Genomic DNA, 14,933 nt, shown 5'->3' on the forward strand with positions numbered 1-14,933 from the left:
GTATGAGTTGTCTGTTGACCCCTGCTGGGAAGTATCTTCCCATCAGGAGGCACAGGGGTCAGGGACCTACTTGAGGAGGCAGTCTTTTTTTAGCAGAGCTCAAGCACCGTGCTGGGAGATCTGCTACTCTCTTCAGAGCTGGCAGGCAGGAACACTTAAGGCTGCTGAAGCTGCACCCACAGCGCCCCTTCCCCCAGGTGCTCTGTCCCAGGGAGATGGGAGTTTTATCTATAAGCCCCTGACTGGGGCTGCTACCTTTTTTTCAGAGATGTCCTGTCCAGAGAGGAGAGATCTAGAGTGCAGAAATGCCTTTCGAAAGTACCTAAGATATCTAAATTGGGGATTAGATGCCCAACATAATACATGAAAAGAAAGCTTATGGGCCCACTAAATTGAGAATCCCATGCTGGTGAAGACTTTGCTAAAAGAAGCAGAAAGTGCTTCAAGAAAGCACCTTATCCCTGAAAAAGATAAGAGAAAAGGAAGGAAAATGAACATCCCTAAGGCAACTGTCAGAAAGACTGGTGCTGATCATGTCTCCACTTCCTTGTAGTGTGGAACTTATAATTTTCTAAAATACTGGTTTCTCAATGGCCTACGTGCATATCCAAATGACAGACTGTTTACTCTTGTTATTCCTTTAGTAATCAAGAGATGATCACTGAGGGGGAAAACATAAAACATAATTTTTTAAATATAAAATTTTTATTTCTGGACATATAAAAGTGGTGTTTCACTTTTCAGATGAATTTTTAAAAGTTCTATAGTGTTATCAAAATTTATGTAGCCAACATTTTCTGAGTTTTTTAGGACATAGAGTTGCCAAGTTCTCAAAAGTTATAAATGAACATATGCTCCTTGCTGGTAGGTGTGTAACTCTGGAAGGTCAGTCTTTTAGATAGGCTGAAGAATGTCAGTAGTTATTCTGGCAACAGGATCCAAACTAATACTTTGTTCCTGAGGCCATAGAGTGACAGCAAAGTGATTCATGGTTGAATTAAATCCAGCTGGATATTTCCCCATCATAGTTTAAGAAGCACTCCCAGGTGAGAAGTGTGAATAGTGGTGTAGGAGGCGACAAGGCCAGAGTCCGAGGACATGGCTAAGGCAGCGATGGGAGAAGGAATGCAAAAGCAGAAGATGAGGAATCCAGAGTAGTTGGAATGCAGTTCGGAGAACCTGTGAGGATCTTCCCCAAGTGTGGGAAGTACTGTGAGAGCAGGCATGGCAGCTTCAAGGAAGTGAGTCTCACCTGTACTGTGTTTTTTGTAGAAGCAGTATGATGTCGAGTTAGAAGCACAACCCTGGATCCACACTGTCCGGATTCGAATCCTCCTTTTGTCACTCACTAGCTATCTGGTGTTAGTTGCTTAACTGTTCTGTGCCTCCATTTTGGAACTATAAAATGGGGATAATATGTTGAGCAAAAGAGTCAAACTCTATAAAATACTTAAAGAGATCTATTCTGAGCCAAATAACAAATGGCCTGTGACACAGTCCCATGAGATCCTGTCTCAGGTGGTCAGGCTAAACTTGATTTTACATATTTTAGGGAGACATAAGACGCCTATTGATACATGTAAGTTGTACATTGATTTGGTCTGGAAAGGCAGGACAACTGGAAAAAGGCTTCCAGGTCATGGGTGGATTCAATAATTTTTTAATTGGCAGTTAGTTGAAAGGGTTAAGTTATTGTCTAAAGACCTAGAATCAATAGAAGGGAATGTCTGGGTTAAGAAAAGGGGTTGTGGAGACCAAGTTTCCCATTATGCAGATAGAATCAATAGAAGGAAGTATTTCTTATCAGACTTATAAAGAGTCTGTTCTGTCAGTCTTAAGGTGTCTGTTTTAATGTTAATACTGGTCAGCTGTGTCTGAATTCCTAAGAGGGGAGAGTATAATGCGGCATGTCCAGCCACAATCCCGCTGACCTCATCATGGCCTGAACTAGTTTTTCAGGTTTACTTCAGAATACCCTTGGCCAAGGGGAGGGTCTGTCAGCTGGCTGGATGGCTTAGCATCTTATTTTATTTTATTTTTATTTATATTTATATTTATAAAAATATACAAATATATATTTTTCTAAGACAGGGTTTCACCATATCGGTCAGGCTGGTCTTGAACTCCTGACCTTAGGTGATCCACCCACCTCAGCCTCCCAAAGTGCTAGAATTACAGGCATCAGCCACTGCGCCCAGCTAGAATTTTATTTTTAACTTACAAATAGTACCATCACATTGCGTCATTGGAAATATGAAAGGGATGTATATGTAAGGCACATGACAAGGGCTCTCAAGTGTTAGCAGTTATAATCTGCCCTAGGTTTCTTTAATGTCCAAATTTATTTGTGTTGAAGGTGTTGGAATTGTATGCTGTGAAAGATGACCCTGCTTTTCACTTAGTCATGAGAGGAGGGCACAGGGGCCTGGGTCATAGCACACTAAGTAAAAAGTGAAGCAACTATGGACAGTCAAGATTTAAAGGAGTTTCAACTCACAGGGAGCTAGGTGAAGGGAAATTAGGGAGAAGTGTGAACCTACCTTCAGTGAAAGATATGATAAGCAAAACAAAGTCATAGCAGAGCTTTTTAAAATTAAAAAGAAACCCCACATCAAAATGCTTGAAATATTTTGACCTAGTTGAAAAAAAGGAAGTGAAGGTTTGGGGGAAGCAATCTTCTTCCTTCGTGAACAGGGGTTGGTCAGCAAATGCCCATCGGCCAAATCTGGTCTACTGCTGGTTTGTGTATGATTAACAGGCTAACAATGGTTTTTGTGCTTTAAACTCTTGAAAAAAATCAAAAGAAGAATATTCATAATATGTAAAAAGATGTGCAATTTTCATTTCAGTGTTCATAAATATAATTTTATTATAACACAGCCATGCTCATTTCTTTATGGATTGTCTCTGGCTGGTTTTATGCCTCAAGGGCAGCGCTGAGTATTTGGGACAGAGATTATACAGCCCTCTGTGCCTTAAATATTTACTCTCTGATCCTTATCAGAAGTTGACACCTGGTATTAATGAGTTAATCAAAGTATGGCTGTACCTCTCACTGCTTCAGATTCCAGAACACCATTTAATATTTTCTCTCTTTGTAATCATGTATAACATGCATGGAAGCATAATTAGTGTTTTATTTCACTTTACCCTTTACAGTGACTATCTTAAAATTAGGATGCCCTTTTTGAAGATTAAAAATTATAGTTTAGCTAATGCATACTGGCTGGCTTAACACCTAGGTAACGGGTTGATAGGTGCAGCAAACCACCATGGCACATGTTTACTGATGTAACAAACCTGCGCATCCTGCACATGTATCCTGGAACTTAAAATGAAATAAAATTTTTTAAAAATCACAGTTTTACAGTTTACAAAATTCTTCCTGGAAACTCTAAATTAATCTTGATTACCCTGAAAAAAAATCCTGCATCTTTCTAAGACACAGACATGTTCTTGTGGGATGAAGGCTGAGGAGACTAGCCTCTGATGTATAATCTGCTTTTCTTACTCTCTCATATCTTATGTGTTCAATAAATATCTGTTGAATTGATTTTCATCATGTTGACAGATACACCTGGTTGTCAAGAATAGGAAAGTTGTTTATTTGTTTACTTGTTCTATGTGAAAACATAGAACTTTCCAAACACCAAGAGAATTTTTAAGTATCTAATGATGTGGCACTTTGTTAGAATCTGTACAAAGAAATTGTGTTAGGCAAAAATTACAGATTTATAGTTAATGGGTACTAATGCAGCCAACAGTACATAAGATCACTCTGCTGTTTTTAATTCTGTCAGTGTGTTTTCTGTAGTGGTTTTAACTTTTATGGTATATGCCACATTTAATGAGATAAGGAAAAGACTACATTTGTCTACTATTATTACTTCTCAATAGTTAGCAAATACATACATGCTTAGTAGTCGCAAAAAGATACAATTTTAGCTGCCATTACATTAACATGAGACATTAATATTTGCATGCCAGGTTTTTTTTTTCCTTTAGGAATTAAGGAGTTAACTTTAAAAACTGTTAAGAAAGGGACAACTGAGGTCCCAAAGAAAATGTTTTCTTACAATTCTAAGGCAGAGCTATTTGATTACTTGTAAGAATTGTTTTATAAGATGGGTTTTTACAGCAAGCATATCCATGCAATCAGTGATGCCTCTGAGCTTGGTCCCACTGGCATCCCAATGGGGTTATGATGTAATTTAATATTGACCATTTTAAACATATGATCAAGCTTTTTAGACTATTGGTTTCTGCTTTTTCACATGATATTTGCCAATGACATTTAGATTTTATTTTCTTTCTTTCTTTTTTCTTTTTTGCCTTCACTGCACTAGCAGACATTTAAATTTTTAAATCCTCAATTTTTTAAAGATTGAAATCCGAACCAGATGAGAACCGTACCAATTGATTAGGCTCTCATAACTTGACATCCCTGTGTGTTTAATGTGGTCAATGCCAAAAAGATGGAGTATTCACAGTGTTGCACAGATGCATAAACCAGCATATGTTGTAATTTAAATACCCTAAAAAATTCTACTTTTTTCATAATTGTATTAATGCATGAAAAGTATGAATCATTCATTGTGGTGATTTAGCAATGAATTTCAACTATCGAACCATTGTAAACATCCTTAAACTGCAAGATACTATTTATCTTAAAAAGCAGAATATGAAAATTTACTTATACAAAGGGAATCAATATGTAACCTGGAGCCTGGCACATAATAAGTACAAAGAAAGTAGTTTCATGATGACATTTGTTAAGAATATGGGCCATTGGGGTCCAACTGACTGAGTGTGAATCCTATTTATGTTCTTTACAGATTTTTGATCTGTGGCAAATTTCTCAACTATTCCAGCCCTAGGCCATGTAATCTCTAGATTAGGAATAATAATAGGACCTACTCAAAGGGATCAGCAAAAGGATAAAACACGATCATTCAATGTAAAGTGCTTAACAATGACTAAGCTGTAAATGCTAATTCTTAAATGTTCTATCAGTATTGCAATTATTATTATATTCAATCTTCTTGCTGTGATTTTAATATGAAGTTACATATAAATGCCAGTGTAAAAAATAAATTGAATTGTGATACTACAAATTCTAATCCTGAGACCCTCAGATTACAAGGTTGAACAGTTCCCCTTCCCTTTTTAGGTTCAAGCGTTGGCCTTTTCATATATGCTGCTCTGCAGAGGATGCTGGTTGAGTTCTATGGACTGGATGGATGCTTGCTGATTGTGGGTGCTTTAGCTTTAAATATATTAGCCTGTGGCAGTCTGATGAGACCCCTCCAATCTTCTGATTGTCCTTTGCCTAAAAAAGTAGTTCCAGAAGATCTACCAGATAGATACGCCATTTACAATGAAAAAGGAAAGAATCTGGAAGAAAATATAAACATTCTTGACAAGAGCTACAGTAGTGAGGAAAAATGCAAGAGCACATTAGCCAATGGTGACTGGAAACAGGAGAGCCTACTTCATAAAAACCCCACAGTGACACACACAAAAGAGCCTGAAACGTACAAAAAGAAAGTTGCAGAACAGACATATTTTTGCAAACAGCTTGCCAAGAGGAAATGGCAGTTATATAAAAACTACTGTGGAGAAACGATGGCTCTTTTTAAAAACAAAGTATTTTCAGCACTTTTCATTGCTATCTTACTCTTTGACATTGGAGGGTTTCCACCTTCGTTACTTATGGAAGATGTAGCAAGAAGTTCACACGTGAAAGAAGAAGAGTTTATTATGCCACTTATTTCAATTATAGGCATTATGACAGCAGTTGGTAAACTGCTTTTAGGGATACTGGCTGACTTCAAGTGGATTAATACCTTGTATCTTTATGTTGCTACCTTAATCATCATGGGCCTGGCCTTGTGTGCAATTCCATTTGCCAAAAGCTATGTCACATTGGCATTGCTTTCTGGTATCTTAGGGTTTCTTACTGGTAATTGGTCCATCTTCCCATATGTGACCACGAAGACTGTGGGAATTGAAAAATTAGCCCATGCCTATGGGATATTAATGTTCTTTGCTGGACTTGGAAATAGCCTTGGACCACCCATCGTTGGTAAGATATTTATCTTAAAGTCAACCCATTTTGCTCTTCCTTGTCACATCACCAGATACAAAAATCCAGATTGTAATAGTGGCACAAATTTGTACAAAATAAATTTGCATGGAACATCTTATGGTAATGATTTATTCAAGACTGCTTTGATATAATTGAGAAAGCCAATATGCATGCTCTGGGATTTGTGATCACTCCTTATTTGAGAGAAACTCAAAATGCCTGCTTATTCTTACCCAAATATTTGCGAGATTCTCTTCTTCTAACTCCCAGTAAACCACGTTGGAAGCAGTGGAATAATATATATCCTAATTATAACTATATATAAAATTGATGAAACCAGGGTATGGGCTGGATGTTCATACTATTTCTGTGAAACTCACTATTTTCCCTTACTGTCTTTTCAGGTTGGTTTTATGACTGGACCCAGACCTATGACATTGCATTTTATTTCAGTGGCTTCTGCGTCCTGCTGGGAGGTTTTATTCTGCTGCTGGCAGCCTTGCCCTCTTGGGATACATGCAACAAGCAACTCCCCAAGCCAGCTCCAACCACTTTCTTGTACAAAGTTGCCTCTAATGTTTAGAGGAATATTGGAAGACACGATTTTTGCTGTTTTATACCATATAGCAACAATATTTTAACAGATTCACAAGCAAATTTTCTAGGGTCAAGACTATTTTTCATAGCAAAATTTCACAGTGGCTGAGTTTGAATGAATTATTCTATTTTTTACACACCCTATTTTTTTATGTAGTGTATGTGTAGCCTCTATCTCATGTATTCTTTTCTCTTTTCGCTCCCTGCTCCCTCAATGGGACTATTCTGTTTTGCTGTTATTCACTAGTTCTTAATGTTGTAAAAAGTTTGGCCAGCCTCAGAAGGCTTTCTCTTTGTAAGGAAGTATAATTTCTCTGCCGACTCCATTTATTCCACTGCGAGGCATGAAAAGAGGTCTCTCCTATTTTAAAAGTGATGCACGCATCATGATAAGATATGTGTGAAGCCCACTAGGAAAGAAATCATTCTCTTCTCTGTGTTAGACTTGCTAGTAAACAGAAGACTTCGAGCCAGCCAGGAAATTAAAATGGTTACTCAAACAACCTTAAGAATCGCAGTGGAGCAAATTGGTCGTTTTTTAAAAAAAGATATTTTAACTTACAATCACCAGTTTTCATTGTTCTATTTTATTTACCTCACTGAAGTACTCGCATATTGTTCGATACCCACTGAGCATAAACTGTTTCAGTTTCTAAGGTGTTTGCTGAGATGCAGGTGAACTCCCAATGGAGGAGTAGTCACTGTAGACTTTCTTTATGGTTGATCATTCCAACCTTGCTCACTTTTGTTTCTCAGCATCCACTCAGCTGATATTTCCCAGGAAGTGCTAATTTTACGTGTTTCCAAATTGGAAACACATTTCTCAACCATTCCGTCTGGCAAACGGGAACCGTCCATTTGCTTTGGGCACAGTGGGGTTGGGCTGCAAGGTCTTGCATATCCTCCTGGTGAAGCATTTATTTGCTACTATTAGATTTTACCACTATTAAATTTAATTCAAGGGCAGAACTAAAAGTGTGTGTGTGTGTGTGTGTGTGTGTGTGTGTGTGTGTGTGTGTGTGTGTGATACATGCTCTAAGTCTCCATGGGATATGGGAAGGGAAAAGGGCAATAAGAAATTCATTCCCTTGGCCAGGCACAGTGGCTCACACCTGTGATCCCAGCACTTTGGGAGGCCGAGGCGGGTGAATCGAGAGGTCAGGAGTTCAAGTCTGGCTAACATAGTGAGACCCCATCTTTACTAAAAAAAAAAAATACAAAAAAATTAGCCTGGTGTGGTGGTGTGTGCCTGTAATCCCAGCTACTTGGGAGGCTGAGGCAGGAGAATTGCGTAAACCCAGGAGGTAGAGGTTGCAGTGAGCCGAGATCACCCCATTGCACTGCAACCCAGGCAATAGTGCGAGACTCCATCTCAAAAAAAAAAAAAAAAACCCCAGAAAGAAATTCATACCCGTATCCATCTGCATTTAACATTAAGAAAAATGTCCTTGGAATAAATTCCAATTTTTAATACATTGATATATTTTTCTAAAGAAATGGGTTTTAGACTTTGGTATGCATCAGAATCCCCTATAGATCTTTTTAAAATATTAGTGCCTGGGTATCATGTGCAGAGTTTTTATTTCTGTTGGTGTGGGCTGTTGCTCAAGCATCTATATTTTTATTGAGCTCTTCAAGTGATTCTGATAGCACAGCCTGGATTGAGAATTTTTATAAGATTGACAACAGAAAAAACATTTATTCTTTTAAATAATAATTATTTTAAACCCAAGAGGTCAGGGGTTTTAATAAACAAATAGCCAAGTGTTCTTTAAATAGGAGGCACCCTTCCATTGTGCCAAAATCATCTTTTCATTTCTTTTGAAATATGGACGATTATTTTATACTTGTATGTTGCCTTTCTTTGAAGGCACCTGAAGCACTTTATAAACATGAATCCTCACAACACCTCTGTGAGGTAGGTAAATAGTACTTTTCTATGTAGTAAACCTGGAGTATGGAGAATTTCCTAACTGTTCATTCTACTCAATAATGCAATAATGGAGCTCCAGGGTGTCTTTGTGTAGAAGTCCACTCAGACTTCTGGAAAGTTTTCTGTACCTCATTTGTTAGTCCCTGTCAAGGTTAGTAAATAAAATAAGTGACATTAAAAAAAAAAACTAAACTACATGTTGTGATGAAAGTTCCTTTTTGCCAATGTTATGTTCAGGAAACTCAATAACCTGAAAAAGTTTGACTTTTATATGACACCTTCACATTTATCAATGCTGATAACTGTCCAAAGGCATCTTCACTGTGTCTACTAATAACATCCAGTGTGTGCATTATCTGTTGTCTAGGTGATGAATTTTAAGTTACAATAAAATTTTTGTTTGTTTTGCATCAGTTTGGTTGCTTTCTCTCCTCTTAGTCAGTTCTCCACCCAATTATAGTGACACTTCACTTAAATGTAGAACTATAAATTACCTGGCATGATTTGGACTCTGGAACATGGTGATTGGACAAAAGCATATTCAAAATGCTTTATTACTTTGACCAATGCCTTCCAAAAAGCTGGTATATCAGCTTTATCTCTTGTAGTAAAGAGTACTCTGCAGGTCTTAATTTTTTAATAATAATTCCACCAGTCATTTATAGAATTCTTAATGTTTCAAGCTTATGTTAACTAATCCACATAATAACCTTGTGAGATGGAGATTATGACCCTCATTTTATAATCTAAAATATAATTGTCTTAATACTATGGACAACATATATAATAAGGAATTTCCAACACCAAAATGCAGAATGTTTCTCTTTGTAGAAATTAAAGTAAACCCTTTAATTTCTAACATGGTTCAAAAATTAGGCCTAGCCAGGAGGGTTCCTCTAAAGCCAATCCTTTAGTGAACAGAAAATTTTCTGTAGGGTAATCATGTCAGTAGGGAAGATGGTTCAGCCACTAACCTTTAAAGGCCCCATGAGGAACAATTCCCAAGAACCAGGAGTTCTAGTACTGGGAGGTCATGACTGAATATATGTGTCAGCTGACCAGTCCCATGACCTTAGGTAGCCTCAGCGCTTAGCAATTGGTAGAGAATTATCCCAACTCAGGGTGTTCCAGACATAAAGGGGAGCTCTATTTTGAAACAAAGGACATTTTATCTTCTCTTTTACTTAGAAGGAATATTCTACACAAAGAACACCTGATTCACATTAGCAGTGCCCTGTACTTTCTCCTTCACTAATAGCAATCTTGGGCTGGGAGCAGTAGCTCATATCTGTAATCCCAGTACTTTGGGAGACTGAGGCAAGTGGATCATTTGAGGCCAGAAGTTGGAGACCAGTCTGGTCGACATGGTGAAACCCTATCTCAACTAAAAATATAAAAATTAGCCAGGCATGGTAGCACATTCCTGTAATCCCAGCTACTCAGGTGACTGAGGCAGGAGAATAACTTGAACCCAGGAGTTGGAGGCTGCAGTGAGCCAAGATTGTGCCACTGCACTTCAGCCTGGGCTACAGAACGAGACTCTAACTCAAAAACAAAATTAAATCATCTTGGAACTGTCTGCTATATAGTCAATTGAATCTAAAGGATGCCAGTTAGTAGGATCCCTCTTGGAATAAGGAGTTCAAGCGCAGTCAGTTAAAATGATCAGAGCTCTATTAATGCATGGAAAATACTTGGGACTACAGTGTACATACTTGTTAAGGTTGTGATTCCACAACAAGATTGTCTATCTGTCCCTGTGGCCAAGTGACAGTGAGCAAATTATTTAGCCTCTCAGAATCTCAGTTTCCTCATTTATAAAACACATTGTAGTGGGAATTACAAAACACATAATTATAAAATTATAAAACACACAATTGTGGGAATTAAATAAGCTCATCCATACATATACGTGGTACATGGTAGATGTCCGATACAATATTAGCTATTATTATTTTTATTGTCATCATTCTTAAGTGTATTGCTTCCCTGTACCTGAGGAATGCATCAAGTGTTCCAGGAACAGGTGTGGGGTTAAGGTTTGAATTAAAGGGCTTCATCTAGAAGAATAATGAGCCTCTGTTATCCCTAATCATATAACTGTCACAGCTGTTGCCTGTTCTTGTCAAAATCTTCTTTCCTTACAGATTCATGACTCAGCACATTTTTCTGGAATTGCCATTCAGAAGCTCTGACACAAAACAAAACACAGGCTGTTCCTCTACAAATCAAATAGAAGCCACTTTGTAAATTGAATCGCTATGGGAATTTGAACTTTTTTTTTTCTTAAGAACTCTCATCTGAACTGCTCAGAAGGTGGGCCTGAAATTGGGCAGAAAGCAAAATGATCCGATTTGTTTACCAAGTACTAATTGGCTTCGGCTCAGGGCCCTTACCTCACTGCTTTCCAGCCTTTGAGACTTACTCTTGAGGGAGTGCAATTTCTTGCCAGGTCTCCTGAGATTCTATTCCTAGTAGGTCTTAGCCGCATTAGATGTTTTTTTGCTGCATGCATTCCTTGTCCTAATGAGTCATTTACTTTTATTCTTTCTCTTTGCAAAAAAAAAAAAAAAAAATTTTAATTTAATCAGTTTTTAATAAAAAATGATATTCTAAAATCTTTGGTAAGCAACATGTTTTCAAGTGCTTTCCTGCAATAGGTCACCTTGAAACTACATAGCCACAGATATATGCGTATTCTTTCTTCCTGAAAAAGTTCCCGATGTGATAAAGCAAATTGTTATCCTTCCAGCTTAAATCCAAAAACTGCTGAATATGTACAGCTCAAATAGGGCTTTCTAAGGGCAGCCCAAGTGACTAGAAACCTAGCAACAAAGGAGCAGGCATTTTGCCGGAAAGCACTCCCTAGTAAACTTCCTGCTTGCAAACTCTGTTTCACAGTATCTTTCCCACCAGGAAACTGAGGACAGCTGAAATCCCAACATGGTGAGAAAATTCCAAATACACAGGATCATCAGAGCAGAGAGGGAGGGAGACACCTTTCTTGAAGGCCTTTTATGTGCCCAGTATTGTTCCAGGTACTTCAGTAAACCATGTCTTGTCCTGTTTAAGTTCTAAAGGTGTTAGCAAGACTGGCTGCTTGTCTGTCAAGATGTCACAAAGATGCCTTCTTAGGACATTTGGGGTCTGGCTCTTTCCTGACAGGTTCAAGTTCTTCATTTTCATCCAACACCTCTTAATTGAGCACCTAGTATGTGTCAGGTACTCTCCCGGATACCAAGGATATAATGATGAGCAAGGTATACTAGGTTCCTGTACTCTGAGTTCATTGGAGCCCCAGAGCTGAGCAGAATAAGTTAGATGGCAATGCAGTCCAACAGAAGCTTCAGCTCCTGTGGGAAATTCTGGAGCTGGGATGGTCTAGCACTGGCTCAGGGGAGTTCAGTCATGTCTGACTCACATTAAGATTCCCCCCAAAAAATGGATTTCGGGGAGCAAGATGGCTAAGTAGAGAAGCCTGGTACTCTCCCCTCACATGAAAGAACCAAGGAAATTAATACACAGCTAGAATTTGACTGCAGTGTTGAAGGGAGAGTGCTGGGGTACAGTGGGACAGTGGAGATGCACCTTTGGTGACAGGAAGTCTAGGAGGGCGGTGTGGAGGTACCTGGCCTCTGTAGTTCTATCTCCTCCACCTAGATCAGATTGGCCCAGAGACAGGAGGGACTTCCCTTTGAATGGGAAAGGATGCAGAAGTTCCCCAGCAGCCCTCATTGATACTGCAGACACCTACAGTCTTTACAACAGGAAAATCCTGCAGTTCTCACAAGTCCTGAGCCCAGTTTGGAGAGCTGCTGGGAATTCATGCAGCTGCATTGCCCCAGATTAGGAGCACAAGGTGTGTACTCCCTATTTACCCTCGAGCCCCTGTGAACCATCTGGAGACCAAAGTCACCTTCGGAAGGTACCCTGCTCTAGGGGCTAGTAGCCACTGCACCTCTCCAATATTGGAGCAACATCTTATTCCACAAATCCACACAGATGACTAAATGCCACAACCCCAGCAGTGTGGAGCTAGAGCTCAGAATTGGCTGTGACCCTGGTCCTGTACAGCCAAGAAAGCAACCTCTACTGCTTCACTTATAGCCAAAAAAAAAATGAGTGGAAATGTGTCCAGGAACTGGAAACAGCCCTGTAGCACCCTCACCCTTCACAGACATGCCTCTGGCCTGTCCAATGACCCTGCATCTCTAACAAGGGCCTGAGAAACAGTCCTACAGGCTGCTTCTGGTGGGCACACCTCCAGGCTAGCCAAGCAGCTGTTCACCCATGTACTGGGCTTTAGAAACAGCTCCATGGGCTGCTTCTGGTGGACACAGACCATGCCTGTGCTTGCATTCCAGACCTACAAAACAGTCCTGGGGGGCTATTCCCTGCAGAAACACGACCAGTTAGCCAAGCAGTCATACAGTAATGTCATGAGTCTGAGAAACAGCCTTGGGCCCACCCATGACAAACAAACCCCCAGACCAAGTTGGCAGCCATGTGCTCATGTTTTGGACCTGAAAAATAGCTTTGTGGGCCACGCACAGTGAATATGCTTCTAGGCCAACTAAACAGCTTTGTGTCTGTGTTCTAAGACAGAGAAATAGCCCCCTGGGTCACCTCCAGCAGTCATGCGCTCAGACCAGCTGAGAAGCTGTGTTGCCACATCCCAGACATGAGAAATAGCCCCAAGGGCTGCCCCCAACACATATGTCCCCCGGCTGACCAAGCTGCTGTATGCCTGCATTCTGGACCTGAATTCCAGGAGTTTGTTTCTGCAAAATCAGTATTTTTGTTTTGTAAGCAGAAAATGCATCATGAGTTAATACTGACAACTCTAGTTTAAATCAATGATGACATATTTTTATCTAACTTCATTGATTTTTTTATTTAAATTCTTCTCTGTTGCTAAAAATCCTGATTTTCAAATGAGAGTAATATAAGTATCTCTATCCTACTATGTATCTAACATTTTCAAAATAACAGTATTACAATTATTACTAATAATATGATTACTGAAAACTGTTTTCTTTGTCTCTAGAGTAACATATTTTATATGCATGAGCCAATTATGTTACAGTCCCTGGAAATGATTTATCTCTGTGTGACTAGGTCACCAACTTGATACTTGGGTTTATTTGTGCACCTTTAATTTGTATTTATCCTATTGTGAGTGAGATTGAATATCTTTTTACACATTTAAGGGATATTTATATTCTTTTATTTGTAAATTCTGTTTTTCTACAGGACAGTTTGCCTGCTTTTTCCCTATTTTTAGAAACCCTTTCTATTCTGTATTAGAGATATTTACCCCTTGTTTGTCTATACTATAAGTTGAAATCGGGTTTTCCCATTTTCTCAGTTCTTTCTGTTTATCACATCTTTTGCCATGTTAAACCTTTTTTATTCTTATGTTTAAGTTATTTTTATCATGTTTTCCCAAATTGATTTTAAATATAAATTTGTGTAACTTAAACAGTAGCTTAGATAGTTACTATGAGTTATTTGTATAATTTAGGTAGTAGCTAATATTTTTACTTATTTGCTTATTTTTGTAATTATAATATAAAGTTTACATAGTATGGAGTCAATTTTATAAATACTTCCATTTACGACTATGAGTTTTGTTCCATGCTTAGGAAGGCCTTCTCAGCCTCAAATTATTTTTTAAATGTATCATGATATTTTTGGTTACAGATTACAAAATATAACATTAAAAGTTGTAAGTATATTAAGAATATTTATTATTTTGCATAGCAAAAAATATGGAGCTAGGATAATTCCAGCATAGTTAATTTTGTGACAAAATAATGTCATCAAGGACCTAAGTTGTTTTCATCTTTTTGTTTTATAAACCTAAGTGTAGTAGTTTATCCTCTTAGGCTGGCTGTCCTCATGGCCTCCAAGGGCTGCCACTGTTCTAAGTATCATATAGACAACCATAAAAATAGAGAATTAAGGCTTCTCCTCAGAGTTCAGGTTTGGACAAAGAAGAAAGCCATTCTCAGAAGGCCCGTGGCTGGATTTGGGTCCAAATCGCGCTGCATGCCCATTTCCAGTTCAGTCAGTGGCATTGGAGATGAAATTGGCAAGAATGACAAAGATTTAACTGGCTGAGCATGGTAGCTCACACCTGTGATTCCAGCACATTGGAAGGCTGAGGCTCCAAATGCAGATCTTTTGAGCCTAGGAGTTTTGAAGCCAGCCTGGGCAACATAGTGAGACCCCATCTCTACTTTAAAAAATTGGAGGTGATGGATACAGCAAACCACCATGGCATGTGCATACCTATATAACAAACCTGCACAT

At 38.7% G+C, this 14,933-nt stretch overlaps 1 protein-coding gene across 6 annotated transcripts in view; it reads left to right on the forward strand.

Moving 5' to 3' along the window:
• The window catches only part of SLC16A9 (solute carrier family 16 member 9), a 53,699-nt gene extending 44,671 nt beyond the window's left edge, over window positions 1-9,028 (forward strand). For all 6 annotated transcript variants that reach the window (XM_078345929.1, XM_009009897.5, XM_078345928.1 and 3 more), the window contains 2 exons: window positions 5,171-6,085; window positions 6,493-9,028. In XM_078345929.1, coding sequence (XP_078202055.1) covers window positions 5,171-6,085; window positions 6,493-6,671 — 1,094 coding nt within the window. In that variant the 3' untranslated portion in view covers window positions 6,672-9,028. The remainder of the gene's footprint in view (window positions 1-5,170; window positions 6,086-6,492) is intronic.
• Window positions 9,029-14,933: the final 5,905 nt, after the last annotated feature.

The sequence above is a fragment of the Callithrix jacchus genome, chromosome 12 (genome assembly GCF_049354715.1).
Source record: "Callithrix jacchus isolate 240 chromosome 12, calJac240_pri, whole genome shotgun sequence".
NCBI lineage: Eukaryota > Metazoa > Chordata > Mammalia > Primates > Cebidae > Callithrix > Callithrix jacchus.